The 25,514-nt window shown below is 38.9% G+C and overlaps 2 protein-coding genes across 5 annotated transcripts in view; both read right to left on the bottom strand.

Annotated features, from left to right (window-relative positions):
* Positions 1-271: 271 nt before the first annotated feature.
* On the bottom strand, positions 272-1,867 carry LOC124297188 (SOSS complex subunit B homolog). Its single transcript, XM_046747934.1, has one exon. It carries the CDS (start codon positions 1,447-1,449, stop codon positions 763-765), a length of 687 nt encoding a protein of 228 aa, XP_046603890.1. The 5' UTR covers positions 1,450-1,867; the 3' UTR covers positions 272-762.
* A 3,318-nt stretch (positions 1,868-5,185) lies between these two features.
* Positions 5,186-25,514, bottom strand: part of LOC124297413 (epithelial discoidin domain-containing receptor 1-like) — a 143,221-nt gene continuing 122,892 nt past the window's right edge. For all 4 annotated transcript variants that reach the window (XM_046748411.1, XM_046748409.1, XM_046748410.1 and 1 more), the window contains 6 exons: positions 25,215-25,337; positions 24,067-24,176; positions 18,146-18,346; positions 16,285-16,377; positions 10,033-10,174; positions 5,186-9,971 (listed from right to left, as the gene is read on the bottom strand). In XM_046748411.1, coding sequence (XP_046604367.1) covers positions 9,639-9,971; positions 10,033-10,174; positions 16,285-16,377; positions 18,146-18,346; positions 24,067-24,176; positions 25,215-25,337 — 1,002 coding nt within the window. In that variant the 3' untranslated portion in view covers positions 5,186-9,638. The remainder of the gene's footprint in view (positions 9,972-10,032; positions 10,175-16,284; positions 16,378-18,145; positions 18,347-24,066; positions 24,177-25,214; positions 25,338-25,514) is intronic.

Genomic DNA, 25,514 nt, shown 5'->3' with positions numbered 1-25,514 from the left:
CAAAAAATTTTCTTTCGGTCTTGAAACTAGACGTCTAATTACGTCGGAATTACAAGCGTGCATGATTAATCATTCAAGGATTCTCACGGTATATCGCGATTATAATTTATCCCTACCACGGTCGACTGTTTATTGATTGTTTTTTAACCAGCAACGTGAACCTATTCGCGACCTTCACGGTCGTCTAGAGAAGTTTATTAAAATCCGCGAAAATCTAGACGACAATAAATTTCCGACGGATTTCCTTGATTTACAGTTAATTACAAGTATTGAATATTTTCGGAATGAAACTATTACCGTCTACAAAAGTATACAACAACATTATACAACACACAGTTTGAGTAAAAATTTGTGTATTAATTTAATAATCAATGAATTTGTTTCCTGTACTACTATTTCACATGTTCTTTTTATACAGTAACACAAATATCATTTATATGATTGTAAAAATGTATCATCAATGTACATATAATATGTTACACATATACCTGCGAAATTCGCACAATTGTTCCTCAATGTTATTCTTTACGTAATTATCTTCACACTTTCTCCCCTATCATCTGCCTCTCGCTTAATTTTTTTTCCCTCAACGTCTCCCTGTTAACAATTTTTTTTTTTTTTCATATGTCATACTTCGTATTACAACTATAATTATCGTTATTGTTATAATTACTCTAGTGTTAATATTAATTTTTACAAAATGAAAAAAGAAAACTCGAAACAAATCGTCAACTGCGGTTTGTTCTGACGGTTCGAAATATGTTATCTGCGGTCGCTCCTCCCCCCGTTCCTGTATCCCCCACGACCACGCGATCCGCCTTTTCCGGTGGTCGAAGACTTGGAGCCCGTTTCACCGGAGAATCTCGCCGATCCTCCGGGTAAACCGGCCGCGCCTCCGCCGCCGTTTCCACCGGCTTTCCCCGTCGTCGAGCTGCTCGCCGGCGTGCCGCCGGTTGCTGGAGTTGTCGCGTTGCTCTGCGTCGTCGGCGTTTGTCTTCCAGGAGCCGCGGCCACGTTGTTTGCGTTCCCGTTGTTCGTTATGGCATTGTTCGCGTTACCCGCTGACGGGGGCCCGGAACCTGTCCCCTGATTGACAAGCTGCTGGGCCAAAGCGGGGTTTGGTTCGCTCATGTTCAACTGTTCGTTTATGACCATGCAAAATTCGCCGATCTTTTGTATGTCACCATTTTTACCCGAATAGAGGGTAAGACACTGCCTCCACACCGAGGCGTAGCCCTTCGTCAGTTTAACTATGTCACCGGGCACCAGAAGCTGACCGGGTTCGTCCCAAATCGACACATTCATGCACGCCGTGCTATCCGCGACTTTGAACGTTCGTACTTCGCGGTTTTCTTTGGTTATTGTAGGGTGGCCAACCTCCAGAACTATAAATACCACATTTATGTTTTTCTGCCCTGGCCGTATATCTTTTATCTGCACATATTCCATCGTCGTTTTTCAACCGCACCGTTCAACAATCACTAAACCTCACTGCAGGCTTCTCACTTTCGGCGATATTAGTTTTATTTATTCTTCTCTCTTTGTATACTCGGCTGCTTGACGCAATTTACAGTTATATAAAAAGACGGAATGTAACTCAGCGTATTCTTTTTCGTGTTTTTGTCTATGGATTTTTCAACGCTTTGTCTCAACTATTTCCAGTCCCTCGTTACTTCCCTTGAATCCTTATACCAGACATGTGTATGATCTAGAATTTACTCAACATATGGCACGAATCTAAAGCTTATTTTGTCTTTATTTTTAAATTGTGATAAATATGAGAAAAGTTCATCAAAGAAATGATACGACGGGTGGTACGCTGTTGGCAGCTGATAGTCCAAATGTTCGCCATCTTATTTTGGTTTACGATCATGCTGCTCAGGTGGCGAAAATGCCAGTCTATGCGGAGCGCTTTGGCGGCAACTCTCCGAACTGCTGTCACGAAGTTAACGGGTGGTTAAGTAGGAATTCATAAGAAATATTGAAAATTCGCGAGCAAGCACTAAAGAAATCAGAGAGCAAATTTCCTCACTACGATAGCAGCAAGAAGCGAAATTTAACTTCAATATTTAGAGAACGCTTCTAACAGACTCGTTTTTTCTTCCGGCCATGCGTCCGTGGCTTATGTATTAATTACCTACTGTAAATTTAGTTATTGGTAGGAGTTGAAACTTATAAAATTATATCACTCAGTTTGAACGGTACGATCTGAATTTTGCAGCATCGAACTTTACAGCTCTTTACGTGCTGTTTTAAACCAAATAACACCATGAGAATTTCTGGCGTGTGTATTGACTAGTCGGAGCGAGTTGTGCGCGCCGCGAACCAATGTGTGCCGGATTGCCGCAGCCCGCACGTCAGGCGTACGCTAGAATTTGACGAACTCTGGCTTGAAGAAGTATTTTGATTTTTTTTCAACGACTGAAGAGTTCTGGCGGAACAAGATGTGCGTGAAAATGAAATAAAATTAGAAGGAAAATCTCAAGTTTCGACTTTTCTCAAACCATCTCAATGTAAAATGCAAGCTAATCATATTATCGATAATGCATCTCTCCGTCGGCATATTTATTCACCGGCACGCCAGAATGCTAGCATTATTGATCTGAATGACACGTATAAGTCTTGGGTATTTGGTTGATTATTTAAGATCGATAATGTGTGCCTCATCACTAGAACGTGGCCAACATATGAATTCATTTGAGAGAGAAATTCAATTCTATTAAAAATAAACATAATAACGGTCCAACGGTCTTGTCACGAAGATTCGTTTAGACAAATTTGTTTGAATTTTCACTAATTGGTGCTTCGAATCTAATTTAAAATACCAGCGAATAAATATGAAACAATGGCAAACAAAAATTTATGAAATTTTTACGGATCGACTGCAGCGTGTACAACCGGCGTTGTTTGAGCAATTCATTTATTACTCTTTGTTAATTATTGCAATTACAATTTATTACATAATAATAATAATCATAGTAATACACTACCGGATCGCTAAATACTCAGCATGTATAACGTAATGTTTAATAATTTCACGATTATTATAATCGTAGTGTAATTTTATTTGTATACGTATGAACCTGATGTTTTGATAAACCGTCAAGAGGTGATATGAACATCACAACATTATTATACACCGGAGATTCCAATCACGTTACACCACAACTGTTACGCGCAGGACCCTTAATTGGTCAAGTTCTTTTTGCCATTCCACGCTACGTACTACACAGTGGAATTAATATTAATTATAACGATGATCAATTTTTTGGAATTCCTGTTTTAAACATACAACATTTGTAGCCAAAAGAAGCATAATTTTGGTTGCAAGAATTTCGGATTATGAAAATATGATCAATATAAATATAAGACATTGACAACCGTACTGCGTCGATATGACGTGACATCTATTCATATTTCTCGAAATTTGAAACGGCACAATGATATTAGGTTTTTTAATGTTTGGTTTATGTAACGGTGCATTCTGAGCGGAAAAATAAATTCCAAGAAACTGATATACAGACTTGACGTAGCTCACTACATACGTACTGATATGAAATATATCGGTGATGTTCGATATGTGTCCAGCAATTGCGCGAGTATCGAAGGAATTTTCTGTTGCCTACGAGGAGGTATGAGAATATTATACCTGTGTATGTATTTTCGATACATTTTAAATGATGGTAATATGTTATGCAGCTACGATAAATGACTAATTATAAACTATGTAATCAGATATTACCAATATAATATTGTGTTATATATACATCTACCAAATAACACGTATTGCCCTATAATTGCAGGTGTACATTGTTTTTTCATAGTTTCTTTTCAATGACGCTAACGTTATTTGATAATTTGTTAGCTTCACCGTTTCTGTAATTATAACCGTGATATTGATAATAATAATGAAATTAATCGTAATGTATAATATACAGGTATAATCTAAGTCGTTGTACATTGTTATATTTTATACCATTTCATTGTTAATAGATTACTTCTTATACTGCATATTATTAGACGTATTCAATATCATTATAATATGTGATCATTTTTGCTATACGGATTAAAATATATCGTGTATATAATATACATATATATTATACTATATTATAGAGACTACTCAATTATTCGTTTTGACGATTATCCTCAAATGTGTGTATATATTAATATATACTTAGATATCGTAGATATTTATATTTATATATGTATATAACTTACTTGGTATTTACAGAATTGAGATACAAAATTATAAACAGTTTTTAGTAAAAAATAACTTTACGATTATAACGATTAGGTAATTATAGCGTAGAAGGTAACATATGGTGAGCTCTGCACAGTCTTCTACAATTATTACCGGCATTTGTCAATTCCATCGTCACTGATTATTTTCAAAATAAAATAATACCTTCAATCATTTCAGTTTCTATATATTTTCAAGTGTTTCTCTTTCTCTTTTTGTATCTTTTGTTTTCATTGAATTAGAATTACCAAATCCGAGTAGGTATAATGTTAAGATTGTCCGTCGACCTTACAACGATCATATTACGTTGTAAATTTTTAATCGTTATTGAAAAATTTCGTTGAGGGTCGATAATAAAATAAGTCGAAAATCAAATCTGTAAAGTTAAGAACGAATGAAGAATTCTAACACGCATTGACACCGCGTACGATTATCGCGTTATACTTGATAACAGTATACGACTTGAGTAACATTGAAGTACGACGCGTTCGAATTATTGCAGTATACAATTGTAAATAATTGAATAGCACAAGGGACAACGGAATAACGACTCAGTCTCAAGGCTCAGGTATGATTGTCGAACAATAATTAATAATATTTAATAAAATGGAAAAGATTTTAAATACGTACTGCGTAGCATTAACACACAAATCGAATATCGATATTACACACATTAAAATAATTGTAAATGAAGTTAAGGGGGTTTGTTCATTGAGATGATTGAATTTACATAAACACGAAAAAGAACCTAAAAGAGAAAATCAATTTTTCACAGAAAACCACTAAACATAGATCAATCGATTAAAACATCGTACCAACTCACCGACAGAAAACATCTAGGAGAGCTCACCGTTCTATTCGGCGTCACGCGAAGTGTAATAACATGAATGTTTTCTTTTTAATTTTTTTTTTTTTTCATCAACAATTGCTCACGCTTTTAACTTTGAAGGCTACACAGGGCTTAAAGTTCAAGGTTCCAAGCATCTAACAGAGGTAGATATAGACTGCATGTCAAATACAATGATATTATACCTTTTCCTACGTATATTATACATTTATACGTAGTTGAAGAATACTGAAATCGAACGTGGTACATGCAACGTTCAGGGGTCACCAGCAGGCAAATTAAATTACATGTAAATCTATACCAGCTGGATACCAACACGTCGGCAGACCGAATCTGATGTTACAAGAATCTGCGCAGTATTCCGCGGCGGTTGTATTTCATTGTAAAAGTCGTATTTTCACTGGTTTTTTAAATCGCTTTAGCTCAATGTGACGAAGAAAAAATCTCGTAGTTTGCACGAGTTTTCTGTGCTCCGACAATAGAATAATCAACCCGAAACTGCGATCAGCTGTTCGCTTTTTCAGCCGCCATATTGCTCGGCCACCGTCATATGTTGGACTACAGTGGTATCCCAATGTGCGGTGATCGGGTTGCGAAACAGGTACATGAGACAGGGTTGCAAGGAAGGCGAAGGTGAGGGAGAAAAGTGATACGAGTCGAAGTAAGTACAGCTCGGTATTGTATAGCAGTTATAGGGGCAGCAATATAGCCAAAGGCAGCGTTATGCTTACGTCGTAGATACTAACCTGCGGCCTAGATTCTAATTACCTTATTCGAGTAAATTATATATAGTTACACGATTAATTCCACGATAGTCTAAATCGATTCAACAATATCTACTCCTGCTTGCTCAACGAATTTTATACATTACATATACCGTAGACACGCACCGTACGTTGGTGTATATAATTAAATATATATTGTGTTATATATATATGTATTATATCAATTACATAAATAGTTCGTTTTTTAATTTTGATGTTGTAACGGTAACGGTATATTGTAGGTATTTATGTTGCAACATGTATCCGTCTACCGAAGTACACCTATTTAGATATCGGGTGATGCGAGATCAAAGTGTTCATGTTCCTGTACAGTATATAATTCTCTAGTGACATTTGTTTTCTTCAAAAAGTCCGCCTTCATAGATTATTTTTTTTCTACATGACTCTCGCATATAATTTTCCAGAGACAATATTAAATTTCATTTCTCATTTTTCCATAACACGATGCTCTGGGAATGCTTGTAGGGTTCTTTTTTTTTTTTTTGTTGAAAACTATTTTGTTTATAACTCTTTTAGAAGAACGAAGATCACGTCGTGAAACTTTGAGGAAGTTTGCTAGAGTTCATAGCTTCCCTGAATATCTCGGCGATTCTTCAGCAAAAATATTTCGCGCGGTAAAATAAATGAGAGAAATTTTGCAGAAAATGTAAATTTCACCAGCTTTTTTACGAGACGTATACATATATTGTATATTTGCATTAATACAATCCAGAGAGATTTTTCCTGTTAGAGATCGCGTTGCTCAATCCCTTGAGGGCCTGGAGTACTCTACGAAATCAACAACCATGCCAAGGTGACTTGTTAATTAAAATTTGAATTCGCGCGAGCGACGTTTCGTTTCGTTTCGTTGTTTTCATAATTGGATTTTTCAAATAAAGTATAATAATATCGGCATATATAGGATTAATTTTTTAAACTTGCATCGGGTTTATCGTCGTTGCGACTTCTACATTCGTTGGATTCTGCAAGCTCGCACGATTTGCGACCGCTGTTATGGGTGTGCACGATAATGAAATCCGGGCACGGTTGTTTCGTAGGGGATAAATTTGCTCGCAGGAAAGCATAATACTTGAGGGAGTGCGATAACTCGCGCATATGAACTTTTTACGAATGATTAAATACACTTCAAACAGCAGTCAGTCAGTATCGATTTTTGCTTCACTTATTGCTTTCGTAAATGCAATTCTACGATATGTCAACTTTAAAACTTTGAGTTATTCTAGTTTCTGATATGATTCGCCATGCTGATTATATCCGCGATCGTGGATATTTTCAAATTAAATTTCTTTTCGATCAGATACCAGCGATGAAATAATTCTTACGACAATAATGATCACTCAACTTCCTATTTTTTCAACTTTCCTCAACCACTGCTCAAGTCAATCAAACGAAATTAAACGGCAAACAATTTGAATGTCGCGCCAAAATGTCCGCGGGTGACGTCATGCGACACTGTCAAATCGCAGGCCACGGTTTCGGAATACCGGCAGAAAGAGAAAAATATTCGAATTTACATTCAAGAAATTACTATTTTTCACAATTTTCATAATCCTGTTATTGCAGAAAAAACCTCACGGAATTTATACCGCGGTTTGGATAGTTCAAGCGTAACGATCGATGAGATTCGATCAACGATAAAAAATATAATGAAAATGATTGGATGACAGTGATGGAGTCGTAGTAATGCTAATGATATCGATTATGTTGCAATATCGATGAGATAAATTATCAAATTACTTACATAACTATCAAAATTATCGGCGACGAACGAATTTATGTGCATATTATAATATGGTATAATATTCCTACAGGATTATATCAACAATTTTTCGAGGCTTCGAGGCTGCTAATCATGATTTTCTTAAAATGGTACTATCGGTATGTTTTATTTCCTACGTTTTTACCGTTTTTTCTTTCCCATCACTTTCCTCCGGATATATCAACGGTTTGCATTCACTACGTCACATATGCTTCAACATTTATATCTATATTTACAATAAATATATGTATATAATGTATTAATTCTATTGATCCCGCCTATTATATAAAGTTAATATAATTATGATGTGTCATAGCCATGGTACGCAGCGTATTTATATACACACGTATAATAATGCGTTTCTATACAATATACGTATATACACATTGGTGTGTATATTCATATATTTTATAAAACATAGGTGTAATATAACTAATATTTATAAGAGAATACTAGAGACTCGAAGTGTTTCGAATAGGCCGCGTAGTATACACATACAATATATATATATATATATATATGGATGTATGTATATACATATATATATATATTAATTTCATGTACCTACAGGTGATCTATTACATAGAATAGAGCTATTGCTTAGGGAATAAATAAATAAATTAATCGCTAACTTAATTTTTTAATTAATTAATCAGCTCTCGAACCTTAATTATAATCGCACTCACCGCATGAAATCATATAATGCAATTCGTTGTGTCTCTTCAGGATTTGTTTTTCTCACACGAGTTGTTCCTTATCTTTTTATAATAAAGTCGATTTGTATTGATCGTTGAAGATTTACGTTTAACCGTAAATTCAAAGTTTATAATATGTATATTAAATATTACAACGTATACACGGCGACTTAATTTCGCGGCGTTGTGTAACTTATTTCACAGCTCTTATTACCTAGTAACAGTTACTAATCATTGGGTTATCATAACAACCAGTCTTATTCTATACAAAAGTGTCGTAGTATAAAGTTAGGTTATAAGGCTATAAGATAGTTTGCACCTAATCCACGCACTATTTCCCGGCAACGTTGCGATTTCGGTTCGTTCACTGCTGCACCAATATTTCATATATCAAGCAGAAAATTGTGTGCAGGAACCGGACCGTTTTCGACTGCTCGATATTACTAATTTTTATTTCTTTGTCATCATTTTCTTCAAATATTCGTCGAGAAATTTACGGAAGAAACGTATTGCAATGTAGAATGACGGGAAAATATGTCTTCACGGTGCCGAAGTCTGATATTCAACAGGACAACAAGACCTTGTGAATGACTTTTTTTTTTAACGAACCTCGAATACTGTCACGAGTACAACGTTTGAGAATTAGTGCAATCATACATCTACGATCAGACAGTGGTGAGTCGTTCGGGATTTAGTACAGATAATATGGTAGATACAAAGAAACGACAATATCGGTAGAGCTTCGATGATACACGTGGATGTAATTAGTAGCGGTTATCGATGTTTGGGCGAGTTCGAGACTCGGATCGTGCTGTACCTTGCACCGCGAAAGAGTACCTATTAGTACTGGGTGATATCGATCAATCGATTAATCCATGGTTTCGATTCGTATACCGATTAACCTGCAGAATTATTGAGGCAACTTCGATTTATCGATTAATTGAAGAAACGATTAATCGAAGAAACGATTAATCGAAACCATCGAGTAATAGGTTAATTGGAAAAACGATTAACTGAAATCGACGATTAATCGATTTATCGTAAAAATGATTAATCGAAAAATTCGATTAATCGATTGATCGGCAAAATGATTAATCGCATAGCACTAGTATCTACACCTAGTCAAAAAATACAAAAACAAAAAAACGAGATGTCCGTGTCTCGAGGGTAGAATAACCACCAAGAGGAATGCTTGGAGTAACTGCGTATAACGTTTATAATTACAAAACCGCTAGGTGGCCGCCCGCAGATTAGCCGGCGAAAGGAGGAGACCGCGCTTTATGAGAGCGGGAGCCCCGATTACCTAATATCAAGAAGTGGGAGCATAGCCGAGGTTCTTTCGCTGCAGGAATAAGGATATCTCACGGAAGGTCGGCCTCTCGTTCTCCTCACGTCTCCAGCACTCGAGCATAAGGTCGTAGATGTCCTTCGAGGAGGCGGCGGGCCGCTGCAGGTAGACAAATGGTGTCTCCTCCGGTTCGCCGGAGGAGTTATCGCCGTCGGATATCCGCTGGAGGTGACCGAGGCTCGCGACGACTTCGTCGTCGCTAAGATGCTCGTAGGGCACGCGTCTTCCCAGGTTCAGGATCTCCCAGAGGGTGACGGCGAAGGCCCAGACGTCGCTTTTCGTCGTATACTTTCCCTGGAACCATAAAATCATTGAAGTGCCGGGGTCGGTTAAAACCAGGATGGGATTGCATTACCAGAAAGATCGACTCCCAGGCCATCCAACGGACCGGAAGCGGCATGTTACCATCCACCTTGAAGTAGTCAGAGGCGTAGAGCTCGTTGTCCGTTCCAAAGTCCGAGATCTTTATGTGGTAAGCTTTTCCCACAAGGCAGTTCCTGCAACCAGGAGAGATTGATATTAGTCTACGGTTATCCCTTATACAATCACGCTCACGCTGCTATTATACGAGGTAAATAAATATCGAATTCCTCGGACAAGCTCGGAAGGTTATAGTCGCCTTTTCCGAACTGTGGTTGAGGCTTCGAAAAAGTTTGAATAACATGCGTCACAGGTTCTCTGAATCTTTATAAAATACAAAAAACGACGAGTTAGGCAGTTCGAACGGAATGAATCAGGAGCTTTAAGGAAGGGTATTTCGTTATTAGTTGCAATAAAAAAATTCCAAAATGTTCTTGAAACTATAAATAATAAAGCCCTCGAACTTAAATTGCTCTGTGTTAAAAAAAAAAAAAAAAAAATACTCCTAAATATAAGTATGATTGGAGACTGTCCAAGCTATATCTCCCCCTCCGTTAACGTAGATCTATATACCTAACCATTCCGGGCAGTGATAACAGATACCGGATAAAGTTTGTAACTTGAGTAGGAGAGCGGCGGACAAAGTTAATGATACATCGTCCCGACGAAGCTCGGTACTTGGTTTCTGGGTACAGGATACGTTACCCATACATACAGTTCCTTCATACACCATCGGACCTGATCGAGTCCAGGGCGCGTTATTGAATTGCTGGAATCAATTAATTTTGCCAAGCGAACAAAGCTCCAATTCGGAGGTACAGCCTCGGTAATTAGTGGGGCTTTATCGATCATCGAAATTGGCTGGCTACACCGGTCTCTCTGTGTGCCTCCGCCATGCTTTACTCTCGGCACCCTCTCGCAGAACTCGGCGATGCTTTGCCCCGTTTCCGGCTCTGCCTTGACGCTTTGCTTTGGCTTTAGCTCCGGCTTTAGCTTTGGGCTTTGCTTGGCTCGCGGACTTTGACACGGTATTCCGACGAATGGCACTGCTCTCAGGTCACCCTCAGCGCTCATCATTTCGTATCTGGCAAAGTCCGCGGCCCAGATGCACGGTAAAGAGGATCTACAAATATACATTTCGTAACGACGATTTCTAGGTCAACTTTCAAGTTTCCGGAGCAAAACGCGGTGCAATAAATTTATCCAAAAGATGAAAAGGGACCGTTCGAATACCTCAAGCCACATTGATCGAGGATAATTGAAATTCAAACGTAATCGTCGCGTTTTTACCGCCCGTATACAAGTTTCCCTCAGGGTTTCCTAATCGTGAGATAAGCGAGATAAAAGACCGGCGAGAAACCAGGTCCCGCATAAAGGTGGCGTGTATAGGCATGCGGTTCGCGATAAATTCCCACTTAACAAGGTGAATTGTTTATGGATCGGTGCGAGTACGTACACTTGGGGACAATGAATCTGAGACGGCTAATTTTTTGCACTAGACAGTTATGTTGGCAACACAGAAAAACCTACAGCGCCACAATCGGCCGAGCGAGAAACAAACTCAATCTCAATAAACGTAACATAATCTATGACCGTCGAATCTAACCTTAGAATACGTGTCAATCCAACAAGTCATTATCCCCGCGGTATTCTAAGGTTAGATTCGACGGTCATGGGTTATGTTATATTTATTGAGATTGAGTTTGTTTCACGCTCGGCCGACTGTGGCGCTGTAGGTTCTGTGTGTTGCCAACGTAACTGTCTAGTGTAAAAAACTAACCGTCTCAGATTCATTGTCCCCAAGTGTACATCTGTATCGGGAGAGCTTCGCCTGTGGTCGGTTGGATATGTACGAGAAGACTGGTCGGCGTTGTAGCTTTTCAGCGTCCTTGCGACCGTCGAAAACAGTAGTAAAGAAACCGTTCGTTCCTCCACTTTGGAAGACCCTCGGGCAATTTTCACCGAGTAGTTCGACGTCACTCCGTGGCGTACTTTCAGGTGGCATAAATGCATAATTAGCCACCCTGTTCGCCTGCACGTGTGGCATTATAAATATAAGTGCGAATTGCATACTCGGACTGGACCTTGACTATAGCCTCGAGCATTATATAAGGGGTAACGCTGAATTCAGGGGCTCAAATATTCATATGAATGCATAATGAACGAGTCGTAGGTATAGTCGGTATTCAGGCACGGTGACGTGGGGGGGGGGGGGGGGGGGAAGCGGAGGATTTGTAACGGCGGTCCTGCAGAGGTAGGCAAATGGTCCAGTGAGATGCAGCGGAAAGCTGGTAGAGAGAGAAAGAGACAGAGAGAGAGAGAGAGAGTGAGGGGGTCCTCGGTTCTCCTCTACGTTTGTAACCAAAGTCGAAACAAAGGCTCGGCTCCCGGCTCAAGATCCATTCCGACGAACTCCGCAGCTTCGGGCAGCTCGAGGGTTTCGACCTCTCGACGATGCGGTCTGAAAAGTCACGTTTTTCCCAGTTTTGAGCTTTCAGTTATTCACCGTTGTCAGCGGCGGTTAGATTTTATAAATAATTTGATAGCGAAAAAAGTAATTTTCATCACGGGAAATTTTAGAGAATACTAACCTGATGAAAATGTTCACGCGTTGAATAGTAAAATGTTTTGAAAGTACTTGGCGTGTAATTTATTACATGATTTATCTTGTAAATTTGACAAAATATATTAGAAGTCACGTAATAAATTAGATATACTTCACTGTATTGATGATTATATATGATTTTCGATCTGGTACGTCTGATGTATGTTTATCTTATCTTATCTTATCTTATAAGAAGGAAGATGAGGCAATCAAACGTTTTGAACTTCTATTTAATATTTTTAGCGAAGAATGTCCTTTTTCTTTATGACCAATCTCATTGGGTTTCTTGAGTACTCGAAAGTTTCGATTCACAAGTCGAAATTTCTTGTCGCACTAAAACTTAGAAAGCGGAGTAAAAGATAGAGATACAGCGAAATTTCTCAATCGACGTATTAAAGGGGACAAATTCACCTTCATTTTATTTTTATAGAAAATTTTTTGCCATTTTTTGTTGGACCCGTTACGCACTTGTGATTAGAAACTTTGAAAAATCGATGCTTCTCTTATGAGAAAAAGTAAGGTTTTCTATGAATGAGTAAATATTGAGGGGATAAAAAAAGAATTTTGTTTTGAATTACTTCGAACCAGTTTGAGGGTTGCGACCATTCGATGCGTGAATATAACACAGATCTAACGTTAGAAGAGTTTATATAATCGGAGTGCTAAATCCCAAATGAACTCGTCCCACATTATATTCAATAACCAAACCGACAGGCGTAAAATGTATGAAGGGGGGGACAGGGAGGGGCATTGAAATTTAGTTGAAACCATATTAAACCTAAGCCCCCGTGTAATTACCGCGCTCTGACAAACGGCTTTAATTATACCAACGGTTCATATTTAATAACTCTTGTCCTTACGACCATACACATGGTAGGTATGCAGGGCGTTCATTTGTGCAGTTCAAAAAAGCATTTTTAACCATCCGTAATCCCCCAAGTTTGCCCCAATTATAGGCGTAATACAATTTTCACAAATCGATCTCGAAATTTTCCCTCTCCTGAAAACGGATGATTGAATAAAAGAAGCTAATCCATACTGCACTCGATATTTCGCACACTTTCCACACTGAGAGAAATTTTTAGATCCGGTTACCGCTCAGTCCTTGACTATTTTCATTTTTTTTACCACAATCGAAAAATATAGTTCTAGGTAGAAAATGAAAATTAGTTTTCTAGCTGTTACCGGAGAGTCTAGTATCCGTTACTATTCTTTCTCATTACGATCACTGTTGCTAGATTTTCTTGTAGCTGTTGCGAAAATTTAATGCTTGTGCAACGATAAATTGACGTTAAAGCCTTGTTTAACTAAAAAAGTAGAGTAAACCGAAGAAACTGATTTTAAGTTGCAATTATTAAAAAAAGATCGACGATAGCGCGAAATGGTTAGGCGTAGCTTGGTTTTCGTAATCCCAACAATAATCAAACAGTTCTTTTTAAAGATACCCGTTCTACTGAATTTTTCTAGTTACTATAACAAATGAAATTTCTCTCAGTTCAAGTGAAAATTTCTGCTGCTACGAATTTTCACAAAAATCGGAACATTTCGTATTGTTTTTTTACCAAATTGCAAACATGGCATAGTTTTCCGCAACGGATTGTTAATTGTCACGAAAATCTACAATTATCTATAAGAAACTATATGCATATTTACAATTTCGTAAGAAATGTCAAAATTTCCTTAAAAATTCGTAGAAAATTGTAGAAATGATTTTCACCAGCGTTTTAATCCATTTTTCGAGTTAATTGGACAGTCTTGTTTCATGAAGCGAGTGAAACGTAACTTCCTGATTTCTGATTATTTCGATACAATCTCCGTCCACGGTTATCGACCATTGCCTGCTGGTTGCGGTGCTGCAGGGTGTTCGTCGGTATCGATTTCACTCCGAAACCAGAGTATAGGCGCATTTCAATAACTGAAATCTTGTACTACGGCGGGGGAAGGTCGTGTATGTCGTGTCTACCGTTGGGTATAGGTACTGAACATCTGGCTCGCATAAGTAGGTACGCGGCCACGGACACTGAACAATTCTCCACGATCATGTCGTACATACCTAAGTAGGTAGATACGTGTAGACGTACAAACGTGTAGACGTATAAACGTGAACGTTCCCGCGGACAAGAATTAGGTATATACGAGTATGTCTATAACGATGGTCGAGATCAAAGGATTTGTTATACACAATTCGAGATTCTCTAAGAATGACCAAAAATAATTATAATCGATTTTCGATTAAAAAGACCTCTCGGACAATTTCCATTGAATCGATTATTTTTCCCCCGATTAATGGAGTATCATCGATTAGTTTTCAAACTCGATCAATCGACCGATAGCCACTAAGCTGAAAATAATCGATGCATCGATCAATCGAATCCAAAAATATAATCGAACACAACTCGATTGAATCGGTTAAAGTTAATCGATTAATCGATTATCTCGTATTTCTTTAAAAACGGTGCATATGAAACCAAAATTTCGTAAATTTCAATACGTAGTCTCAACAGTGGAACAGTTTTTTGATAATTTCTAGTTTCATTAAAAATATTGTTCAATTTCAGGTGAAAATGTTCATTCATCTCTTTCACTAATTACATCAAATAGTTGCTTAGTAAATAAGAACATGATAACAATCGATACTTTAATTACATAAATTGATGTTTATTTTACCTCGTTAATATGGGAGTAAAAGAAAAAGAAAACCGATTGTGAGGAAAAATAATCGATTCGATCGATTAATCGAGTTTGAAAAATAATCGATCTAATCGATCATCGATTATTTTTGGTCATTCTTAATTTGTCCGTTAGCCATTCGCTCTTGTATTTTATACACCGTGCAGATGAAGGATAAAAGAACAAAACAGTTTGCGGCTACCACGACCAGCATAAACGGGAGCGCAAATATTTGCCATGTGTAATTATAACTTCGCAGGCCTCATTGTCAATATGTGACGTATATCGTTATTACTATTACTATTATTATTATTTATATAGACCAAATGACAGCGGAGGTCTAATTGCCACGGGTGATTCGAGCTACCGGTGAATTTATTCCCAGAAGAGTACGAGCGAGGTCGGTAGGGCGATGTGTGTTCGGACAGTCGGCAGAAGTGCTAAGGCCTAACGAATTGACGGCGCTGATTTCCCCGTGGATCCCTCGTATCGTTCGATTTCCTCCACCACTTCGTCTTATACTCCTCCTGTTTTACACCCACGGAAAAGCGAACCGAACCCAACCGAACCGAATCAAACCGGTACGAACGAATGTTTGTTTTCGGCTTATGGAAATACACTCCAGGGTAAAATAATATTCGATTTGATGTACCAAAAATTAATACTTTTATCGGCATTGATGCGAAGCGGTGAGTTCCGCCTCTCTGACATTCAAACCTCACCCCTACCTTCCATATTACCTCCCCGATTCCTACGAATCTCAAAACGGCGAGGGTGTCTACTTTTTTTGGCGACCGTGAAATCGAGGAAAACACAAGTAAAAGGATCGCTAGTAAAAACTTCTCTCATTGCCAGTGGGTTCGATAAGTTCGATCCGGTAATAATAACGTAGGTTAAAGAAGAGAGAAAGAGATCAAAAACAAAAACTGGTAATGGAATAGGAAAAAAAAAACATGGTTTATATCGACTCACCTCGTCGCCAGATCCCGGTGTACGAAGTTGAGATTCTCCAGGTAACGCATCCCCGAAGCTATTTGGGCTGCCATGTAGATGAGACAGTTGAAACTGCGTGAAAAGAGGTGGAAAAAATAAATTAAACAATAACAATTATTTATTATTATTAATTTATTCGATATACGTTTATTTCAGTTTTTTCGAATATCCCGATTCGACGCGAAGTTCTAACGTGTTTCCAATTAATTATTTCGCCGTTTGATACTCGCCTAGCTGTGGCTAAATACACCTGTGTCAGTTTATAACGAATACCGTACGCGGGAGTATCAATAGTTTTCAATATTTCAAAGGGTATGATATTGGAACAGAGATATAGGGGAGAAAAAAGGTCGAGGAATTTTTATTTAATCAACTGAGTACTGGTATAGGTATATCATATGTATAATATTTGTTTCATCGCAGTCCAGCCGTTAGTTTCCGGTATACGGGTTATCATTATATGCGTATGCATCGTGCGAATTCTCTCCAATTAGTGAACCAAAACGAAAAATGGAATATAAAAAACCGAAAGAGCGAGGGGGGGGGGGGGGGGTGAAGGGAGAAGGAAAAAATACTTATACCTGCATCGAACTTTACACGAGTTTTCACTCTGCTCTGTACGCACATAACACACACGCATATATATATATATATATATATATATATATGTATGTATATATAGGTATGCACGGATGTACATACCTATAATGTATGATAAATACTTGCCGTTGAAAGGGAAAAGTAAATACGGACAAATTTAATTGAAATGGCAGAAACGGGAGTGTAAAACAAGGAGTGAAAACAAAAAAAAAAAAATAATACCAGCGTTAGAATTTGAAATGACTTGATTTTCACTGAACCGAAAACTCAAACTGAATCATCGGATATGCTCGTTCGTATGTACAAATTTCCATACAGGATTTATTATGGAATATACATGGAATAAGACTGTAACTCTTCGTAAATGCAGACGGGGGGAAGGGGGGGGGGGGGAGGGTAACGAGGAAGATCTGATTTTTGCAGGTAAAATCTACTCGAGGGTTCAGAGATGAAGAGAGAGAGAGAGAGAGAGAGAGAGAGAGAGAAAGAGAGAGCGATACTAGGGAGAAAGAAAAAAAGAGAAAACGAGCAGAGGTAGGCAGGGTAATAAAATTGGTTGGAAAATCCATTTTGAGGGAAACTCTTTCTTCAATACATGACTGTACGTGTACGTAAACGCGTGTATGCATACGTGCGCACACATATTTTCATATTCTATATATGTATAATATATGAACTGTGCGCGTACAACGTTTCGAGTGGATAACGCTGTTTGCCGGGAGTTCACACAGAGGGGGAAGGAATAAAAGTCTTTTGTTCGCGCGTTTCCTTTCTTTACGTTTTCTCTTTTCTCATTTTTTTTTTTTTTTTTTACCTTCTTATTATTATTTTTTTATTTATTTATTATATTCACCTCTCTCAGGTATTCAATTGTATTGATTTTTTTTTTTTTTAATTTCATCCCTTGCACGCGTATTTCTTATTACCCAGATCTTCAGATTCCCGTCTTTGTTCACATTCGTACGTCATATGAGTTTTTTTTTTTTTTAATTTTTTTGTTGTATTTTATTCATCGGCCTCATTCCCGTATGGTTATATTTCACCGGTTTAATACCGCATCGAAACTTTTACACCGTGTAGACATAAATCAGTTGGGTTTCCCTCGATGTCCGTTTAATGGGAAAGTTTCACGGTCAGATATGATATTCGGTAGAGGTTCGTTCATTGACCGGGGGATTTTTAAAGGTGGAAAATTGGACGACGACCATATCATTCGTAGAAAAATCTTTATTTTACTTACCTGAGCGTCTTCACTCCCATCGGCATCGAATGAGCGTCTTCGGCCGTGATGTGGGTCTTCAAAAATTGGCAAAGATCACCGTGATCCAGGTATTCCATAACCACGCAGAAAGGCTCCTCTCTGCAACAGGCACCGAGGACTCTGGCGATGTTTCGATCCTCGAGGGCTGCGAGGATCCTTACGTCACGCTGAAAGTCGAGCCTGCGAAAAATCAACGCTGTGCACTGAGTAAAATTTCATTGCTTGCTGCATTCGGAGAATGGAGTTTTCGAATTTATCAAATGTGGTGAAAATATTCCTTTTACCGTTCGTAAAAGTGTTGTTTCATCCAAGAAAACAACGAAAATAGTCACCAGAACAACAGTTTGTGTTGCCGATTGAAACCAAATTTATTCGACTTGACGAAATATTTTTTCGCCGCATTTGATAGCCAGTAATAATTGCTAAATTCGATTAATTTGCTTTTGTAAAAAATAAAAATAAAAAACGTTAGAGTATTGGATGACAGAACAGAAGAGTTTTCATTATTTTAACCCCTTCGTCAATTTTGATAGTTTTTTTGATTACACATCAGCCATTTTGGATTTAGAAATTATCAAATTCTGACTTCGGATTCTTGATTAGCGACTCCAAAAACCCCCCGATCAACAAAATTCAGGTCAAAACATTGAGTTGAAAAATGTGTGACTGAAAGGGTTAAATGTTCTGTAATTACAGTAAAAGCTCTTTTCGAATTGTCGATTGTATCTCAACTTGTGTTGCATGTAAATTTTTTCTCAAACATTTATATGAGATGCTACGCTGTTTCATTCGTGTTCGCCGACTTTTCTTTCTTCTCTTTTCCCAACTTTTGATACCATGGGATGCGGTAGCGATTCAGCGTTCTAGGTACTCATCGTTAACAAAGTTTCGAGCTCACGAAAACCAGATCAGTTATAATACCTCGTCAGTTTGCAAGATGGTTCTTATAATAACACCGACTCACTTAAGGGGTGGTCGAGTACTTAGGCCCAGGACTTGTCGGAGCTTATTGCGAGTGTCGCTACGACGATACCAGATGTGTATAAGGATACTTTCGCCGTATTGCCGAAGGCGGGGGGTAGGGTGAATAAGGGTGAGGGGCAGTAGCCGGGCAAGCTGGAAGTAATGGCTGTCTCGCGTGATAACTTAATAACTGTGTTGTCGGGAAAAGTACACGGTATCGATTCACCCTGTACACCAGCTAGACGAACCGCCGTCCTTCCTAGGTAAGGCATATATGGATTCTATTTGAGTTAGAGACGTACACTGGCAGCGATAACCGCACTTAGGCTACTACGCTTCTATATTGTATGCGTGATGTGCCTATAAATTGTACGTCGTTACGCATAAATTGTCGCAAAGATGATTATGGGACATGATTGTGTTTCGTGGCACATGTGCTTTAACCTTTGTTATGTATTTATTACAATACAAGAAGATACAGAACTTCGTACAGTTAGCATAGCGTCTATCTTAGCTTTACCGATCCAGTGTTGCCAACCTATCACACGAATATTTCTTTAAATGGCGCTACAATAATTCTTTATATTTATCATTTTCAGGAGTGATGTTTGACGGTATTGAAACTCAATAAATACAGGACATACGTAATATATTTCGTGTTTTCGTTTTAAAACGTGGTAAATTTTCCTAGAAATATGTTATGATGATTACCGAACTAGGTAACAAAGACAGATTTATATCCTACAATCTGAATTATAAGTATAAAGATACTCGGAACTTTTAGCCATACAATTGCAGACGCTATCTAATTGGTGCATATTTTCTCAGTAACCTCAAAATTGGTTAATTCTTAGTCTATTTCTTCGATTTTACAGACCATTTTTAGAGATTGAAATATCAGTCTTGAGATTTCGTCGGAGACCTTCAGATGTTCTTCATATTCGAGCCTAAACGACAATATCTTTGCATATAAGAACACAATTTTACTTTTTTCATTGAACAGACTCTTAATTTCTACAGATCTAAAGAAATTTCTTTAGGGTTGGCAGCGCTGCACTGATGGCGTCAGTAACGACAACATGACTCCAAAAAAAAAAGAAGACCATAGAACAAAAACTGTCTAGAGGATCAACTCAATCTATGTCTTAAGTCTACCTTTATAGTTAGCCACTCTCTCATTGGATTATTATATTTCCAAAAGAGACAAAACGAACATCATAACCGACAAATAATACCTACAAGCCTGTTAATTTTCAATCTTCTGCTTCCGCAGTTTTGATTATGCATGAATGCTCGTAACGAAGGACACTTTGTATTCGGTCGCTTGGATCTTATCTTGTCTCAATATCCCTGTATACTTATCCATAAACGCGTAATTCGATGACATTTGAGTTTCAGTCTTTTTTCTCTCGCTATAAACGTCGAGTACCTACGGGGTATGATAAACCGTTAAACTTTGTCATTACGACCCCTTCCCCGTTTCACCCTCCGCGCAAGTTTTGTTCGACCCGCATGTGGGCCGAAAAGGGCTTTCACCCTCGTTTTACATTGCAAATTTTGACCCGCACCATACCGGACATCGAGTAGGCACTATATTGAATGGAAAAACGCGCGAACTTGCCGCTGCCGAATAATTGTTCACTTATTTTTACCGCTTGGTTTGGTACATAACACGTATTAACAACCGCGTTGTTGAAAATTCATTTCAAACCGTCAATTGATCTTGCATACGATGAATTGAACAAACCAGCAGGACTCTAACACTAAAGAATTTTCCTTCATTTTGAACATTTTCGGTTTTTTAACACTCTGAACACTGCAGATTGCGAAGTTTGGTTGTTTTACAAATTACACCTGAAATAAAATCCACCACCGTTTTAAAGTTCCGAGTGGTAGGCATGATCGTAGGATTCCGATTCCTGCCATACGTACCTTGAAGATGGAAAACTCTTTGTGATTTCGGTGAGAATCCTTCGAGCTGTGCTCTTTTCGCAAAGGAATATAAGGAGCACGATCTCGGAACAGAGGGTGCTCTGTTATTTTTAATATAGTAGGTACGAAGCGAGTTCAGTGATGGTGGAGGATCGAGGGTTGGCCTGCGGGACGTGATACCGACTATGACACATAAAACACCCTTATCTCCCGTGTCAGCAATGCCGAGGCGAGGCGAGGCGAGGCGTTGCGTTCGTTTGCGTATAAACCTGCACGCAGGGTAGCAAACGCGTGTCTACATCCCCCAGGTTCTATAATCTCGCCAAAAGCAAACAGCTCACGTCAGAGACCCGCGAGGTGTTGCGGACACAACGGAAGCAGCTGATGTAGGCGCACGGAGTCCCGACTTTCCGATAAGCGATTGAAAAAAAAAGAGTAGCATGGGGCGGGGTTGGAGTTCCGAATTTGAAAACATCCGGAAGCGTCTGATTCCGATTTATTTTCTGGCGAAACTTGAAGTGAAGAAATCAAACTTTGAAGAAACGACAAAGTTGCGAATGGTCGGAAACCCGACGGTTCACAGTTCCGAAACGCAAGATTACGAAAATTCAAGTTACGATAGAGCAAAGTTCCGGAAAGTAAGAAAAACTGGAAAAATAAAGTTTCGATAGAGTGAAATTCCGAAAATTAAAATATACACACTCAGCGTAGTTTACTCGATGAGTGGGTGTGAAAAATCAGAAAAACCGAAAATCAGAATGACCAGGAAAAACAAAGGAAGATCAAAGTGGTGTAATTTCACCGAGCCAGAAATTCACGGACTTGAAAATCTTCGATCATTCGGAACTTTGATGTTTCAGATTTTTAAATCTTCTTATTTTCGCACCTTCGGAACTTTGACTTGTCTGAGTTACACTCTTCTGGTATTTTACCTTTTTGGAACTTTGAGCCTCGGGTTTCAGATCATTCGAAACTTTGAAGTTTCGTCAAAATTTGATTTCTTTACCGTAAGTTTCGCTACTAGAAAATTCTAAATTCGGCGTTTTTAGAACTTTTCAAATTCAGAATTTCAACCCCGCTCCAGTACGAGAACTAAACCAACTATTTTCAAGCGACGTAATTAATCGCGAAAAATCATTCTCCTAAATTCCACGTCTTTTGCTGATTATAAAGATGCTGGACGTGTTTAAAAAGTAGAGAGATCACATACGTCGCAGAGAATAGTTGGTACAAGGTATTCGATCCCGCGTCATCGCGACCGTATTATTATAGAGATTCCAGCTCCGCAGTTCAGTGAAGTTCCTCCCTATCTCCCGGTCATTGTATGCAAATGTATTCATTCCTTTTCAAAGAAACGACAAACTCGCCTTTTTCTGATGTCTAGCCCGATACTGGAGAAGAGGCATAAGGCAGCTCTGGGCCGGCGAATAATCGTCCGAGAATCGGATTCACGCAGACGAGCAGTGTCCACGTTCAATGGACGTACGGCTGAACTTTCAGGACTGCGAAACCTGCGCTAACTCATACCACGAAAAATCCCCGTCCCGATGTAACACATACGTGTGTGTGTGTTTACCTACGTAGAGACGAAAACGTGTGTCCTTTGTAAACCAGCCGCTGATATGTGCTTCGCTACCGCGTCGCGACGCTTTGTATCCTTTATGTACATCGAAATATGAAATTTAATGTTATATACACGGGTATATAATGCATGTACGTATGTACATAGATATTCTTTGTATAACACACGTATGTGTACATACGCACATTGTACATACGTAACCCACTATTCGACGAGTCTGTCATTGCGGAATTGTTGTATGCTCGGTAGCATTGTATAAATATACAATAATGTTACTCCCTGTGTGTATCGTATAATGTATAATCTACAGCCTAATTTAAGGGGGTGCCCTGGTCGATTTCGACGTTGACGTATATATGTATATACATATATATATATTCAAGTATCGAATTCCACGTGTCTGAAACGCGGAAATAAAGAAACGGCACGGATTCTACGAAATGGCAATAGTAGATTCGTAGAATTCATACCGTTTCTTTTATTTCTGCGTAAAATAAAAATGTATTGGAATGTTTTTGTTCAGAATTGCGTATAGAATGGAACTGTTAAGACCTTTTTTTTTGCGTTCGAGATACGTGAGCGTCGATATCTGGATATATACATACGTTAACGTCGAAATCGACCAGGACACCCCCTTAATGTCCTTTCGTGAGGTTTCGTCGCGGCGTTCTCAAAGCGCTTCGAAACTGATCCTTACATCTTATATGTATATTCTAGTACTGTACATAGGTATAAATATCTACGTGTATACGTATATTGAGTTTTACATAAATGGACACGTGAGGGGCATCGCGGAGATCAAATGGCTCCTGGTATTTTTTTTTTTATTCACAAAGTCCAAAAAAAAAAAAACATTTGATTAAAAAAAAATATCCAGAAGCCCAGGGACGCGACGTTCTCTGACGGATCGTTCAAAGGGTTGCGCTGGACCGTTGAATAAATTTCATTCAACAACGCGAGAAGAAAGAGAAGAATGACAATGAAAAAAAAGAATAAAAAAAAATAAAAAAAAAAAAAAAAACGAACGACCGAGTACGAGACGAAAGTAAAGGTAATCCTGTGAGACGTGTATTGGAAAAGAGAAAAAAAAAAAAACGTTCCGCAGAACGCTCGGGTGAGTAAAAAGCATTGTTTCTTGATATTGCGAAAAACACAAAACAGAAATCGAAAAAAAAAAACAGAAAAATGAAAGAAAAATTGAACGAATAAATAAATGACGATTCGGCTTTTGGTGAAAAAGAGGAAAAAGATAAACCCTACAAAGGTAAGGTAAAGCAGAGCAAAGGTCGAGAGTGCAAGGGGAATCGAAGGGTCCTTTAGGGTTGGGAAGGATAGACAGGCGTCTGGAGTGTATGTATATCATATCTTGCGATACAGTGGGCGGCGGTAGTGAAATAATGCAAATATCAATCTGCATACTTACTTCTCTTTTTCGTTGGCATCCGGAAGGAGGAACTTTACTGCCACGAGTCTTTTACCGAGGGTTGCCGTCGTCCCGTATTCCGGTATGCCCTCGGCCTCGGCGACGTACACCTTTATAAGCATAAATTTTTCTCTTTCATAAACTGAAACTGAATATATACCTCAATATATACATGTAAAGAGAAGCTTGGCGGGAAGGCGAAGAGGGCACAAGATGCAGGCCTGCGCCCCTCCGGAGGATTTAACAAAAGGCCAATTCCGACCAGGGGAATCGGCTTGCATTTTACGCTACAAATTTCTCCTTTCTTTCTTTCTTTATTTCGTTTTGTTTGAATTTTCTTCTTTTTTTTTTCTTCTCCCTCTTCTCCTCTAGGCATATACCTACTACCCTGGTTCAAATAATAATAGAAAACGAACAAAGTCGACCACTGCAACATTTTCACCCCATCTCTCCGATTCCCGATGATCTCCTCCTCCAATTCACACGCGTCATAAGCGCTGGATGCTCAGAGCTCCGCAGTGAAACCGATTAAGCACCTCGGATGAAATTTTCTATCCTTTGTTAGTGGGATCAGAGCTGGAGTATAGGCGGAGATTCAGGGGTCCCGAAGAAAGGGAAACAATTAACCTCATTAACCCGTTCAAAACCTGCTATTAAAGATCCATCGCGGAAGGCGGGTGTTTATTATACAGCGATGATGAAGCAGTTATTTTCTTCATTGTAGTTGAACATCGACTCGTCGACGATATCCTTATGTAAGAGAAGCCAGCAGGATTGGTTCCAGAACCAACCCGATGCAGCAATAGCAGTGGCCACGTTCTTACATATACACTATATATCCTTTCCAAGAGCTGCATCACTCGGTCAGACGTCTGCTTCTCCTGATCATTGTGTTTGGTCTATTTCGTAACCGGTTCACAGGGTGAATATATGGTATGGTATGGTATGGTATGGTAAAACGGTACGAGAGTACGCGTGGGCGCGTTCACAGACAGCCGTTGATTCGTTTGAAAACTTTTTCAACCAAGTCTGCGTGGGTATGTAGGTGTTACTCGAAATTCATCGAATTTAGCGACTAAACCAGAGAAAGAGAGAGAGGGAGAGAGAGAGAAGTGATGGAAAGGGTTGCGTCTACCGCACATAGTTACCGTTCCAAAAGCGCCCTCGGCCAGCTTTGAGAGCATGCGTAGTCGATGGCGTGGGAAGAGGGGCACGCTGGTCTGCTCCAGGCGTCGCTTCAGGGCCGAGAGAACCTCCTGTTGCGTCGGCGACTGAAAATGTTAATCACATTTCTAATAATGCACGATCGGCCATCACGCCATGCCTGCCTCCTAACGTCGTTACAATCGACCCACTCCCACTATGCACGATTCAGAGTTAACTGCACGCAACGTGTCCGCATCATTATCATACATTCCAGCCCCTATCGGACCCATCGGAGTATCACG

Source organism: Neodiprion virginianus, chromosome 2 (assembly GCF_021901495.1).
Source record: "Neodiprion virginianus isolate iyNeoVirg1 chromosome 2, iyNeoVirg1.1, whole genome shotgun sequence".
Lineage (NCBI taxonomy): Eukaryota > Metazoa > Arthropoda > Insecta > Hymenoptera > Diprionidae > Neodiprion > Neodiprion virginianus.
This window is presented reverse-complemented; position numbering and strand designations above follow the sequence as displayed.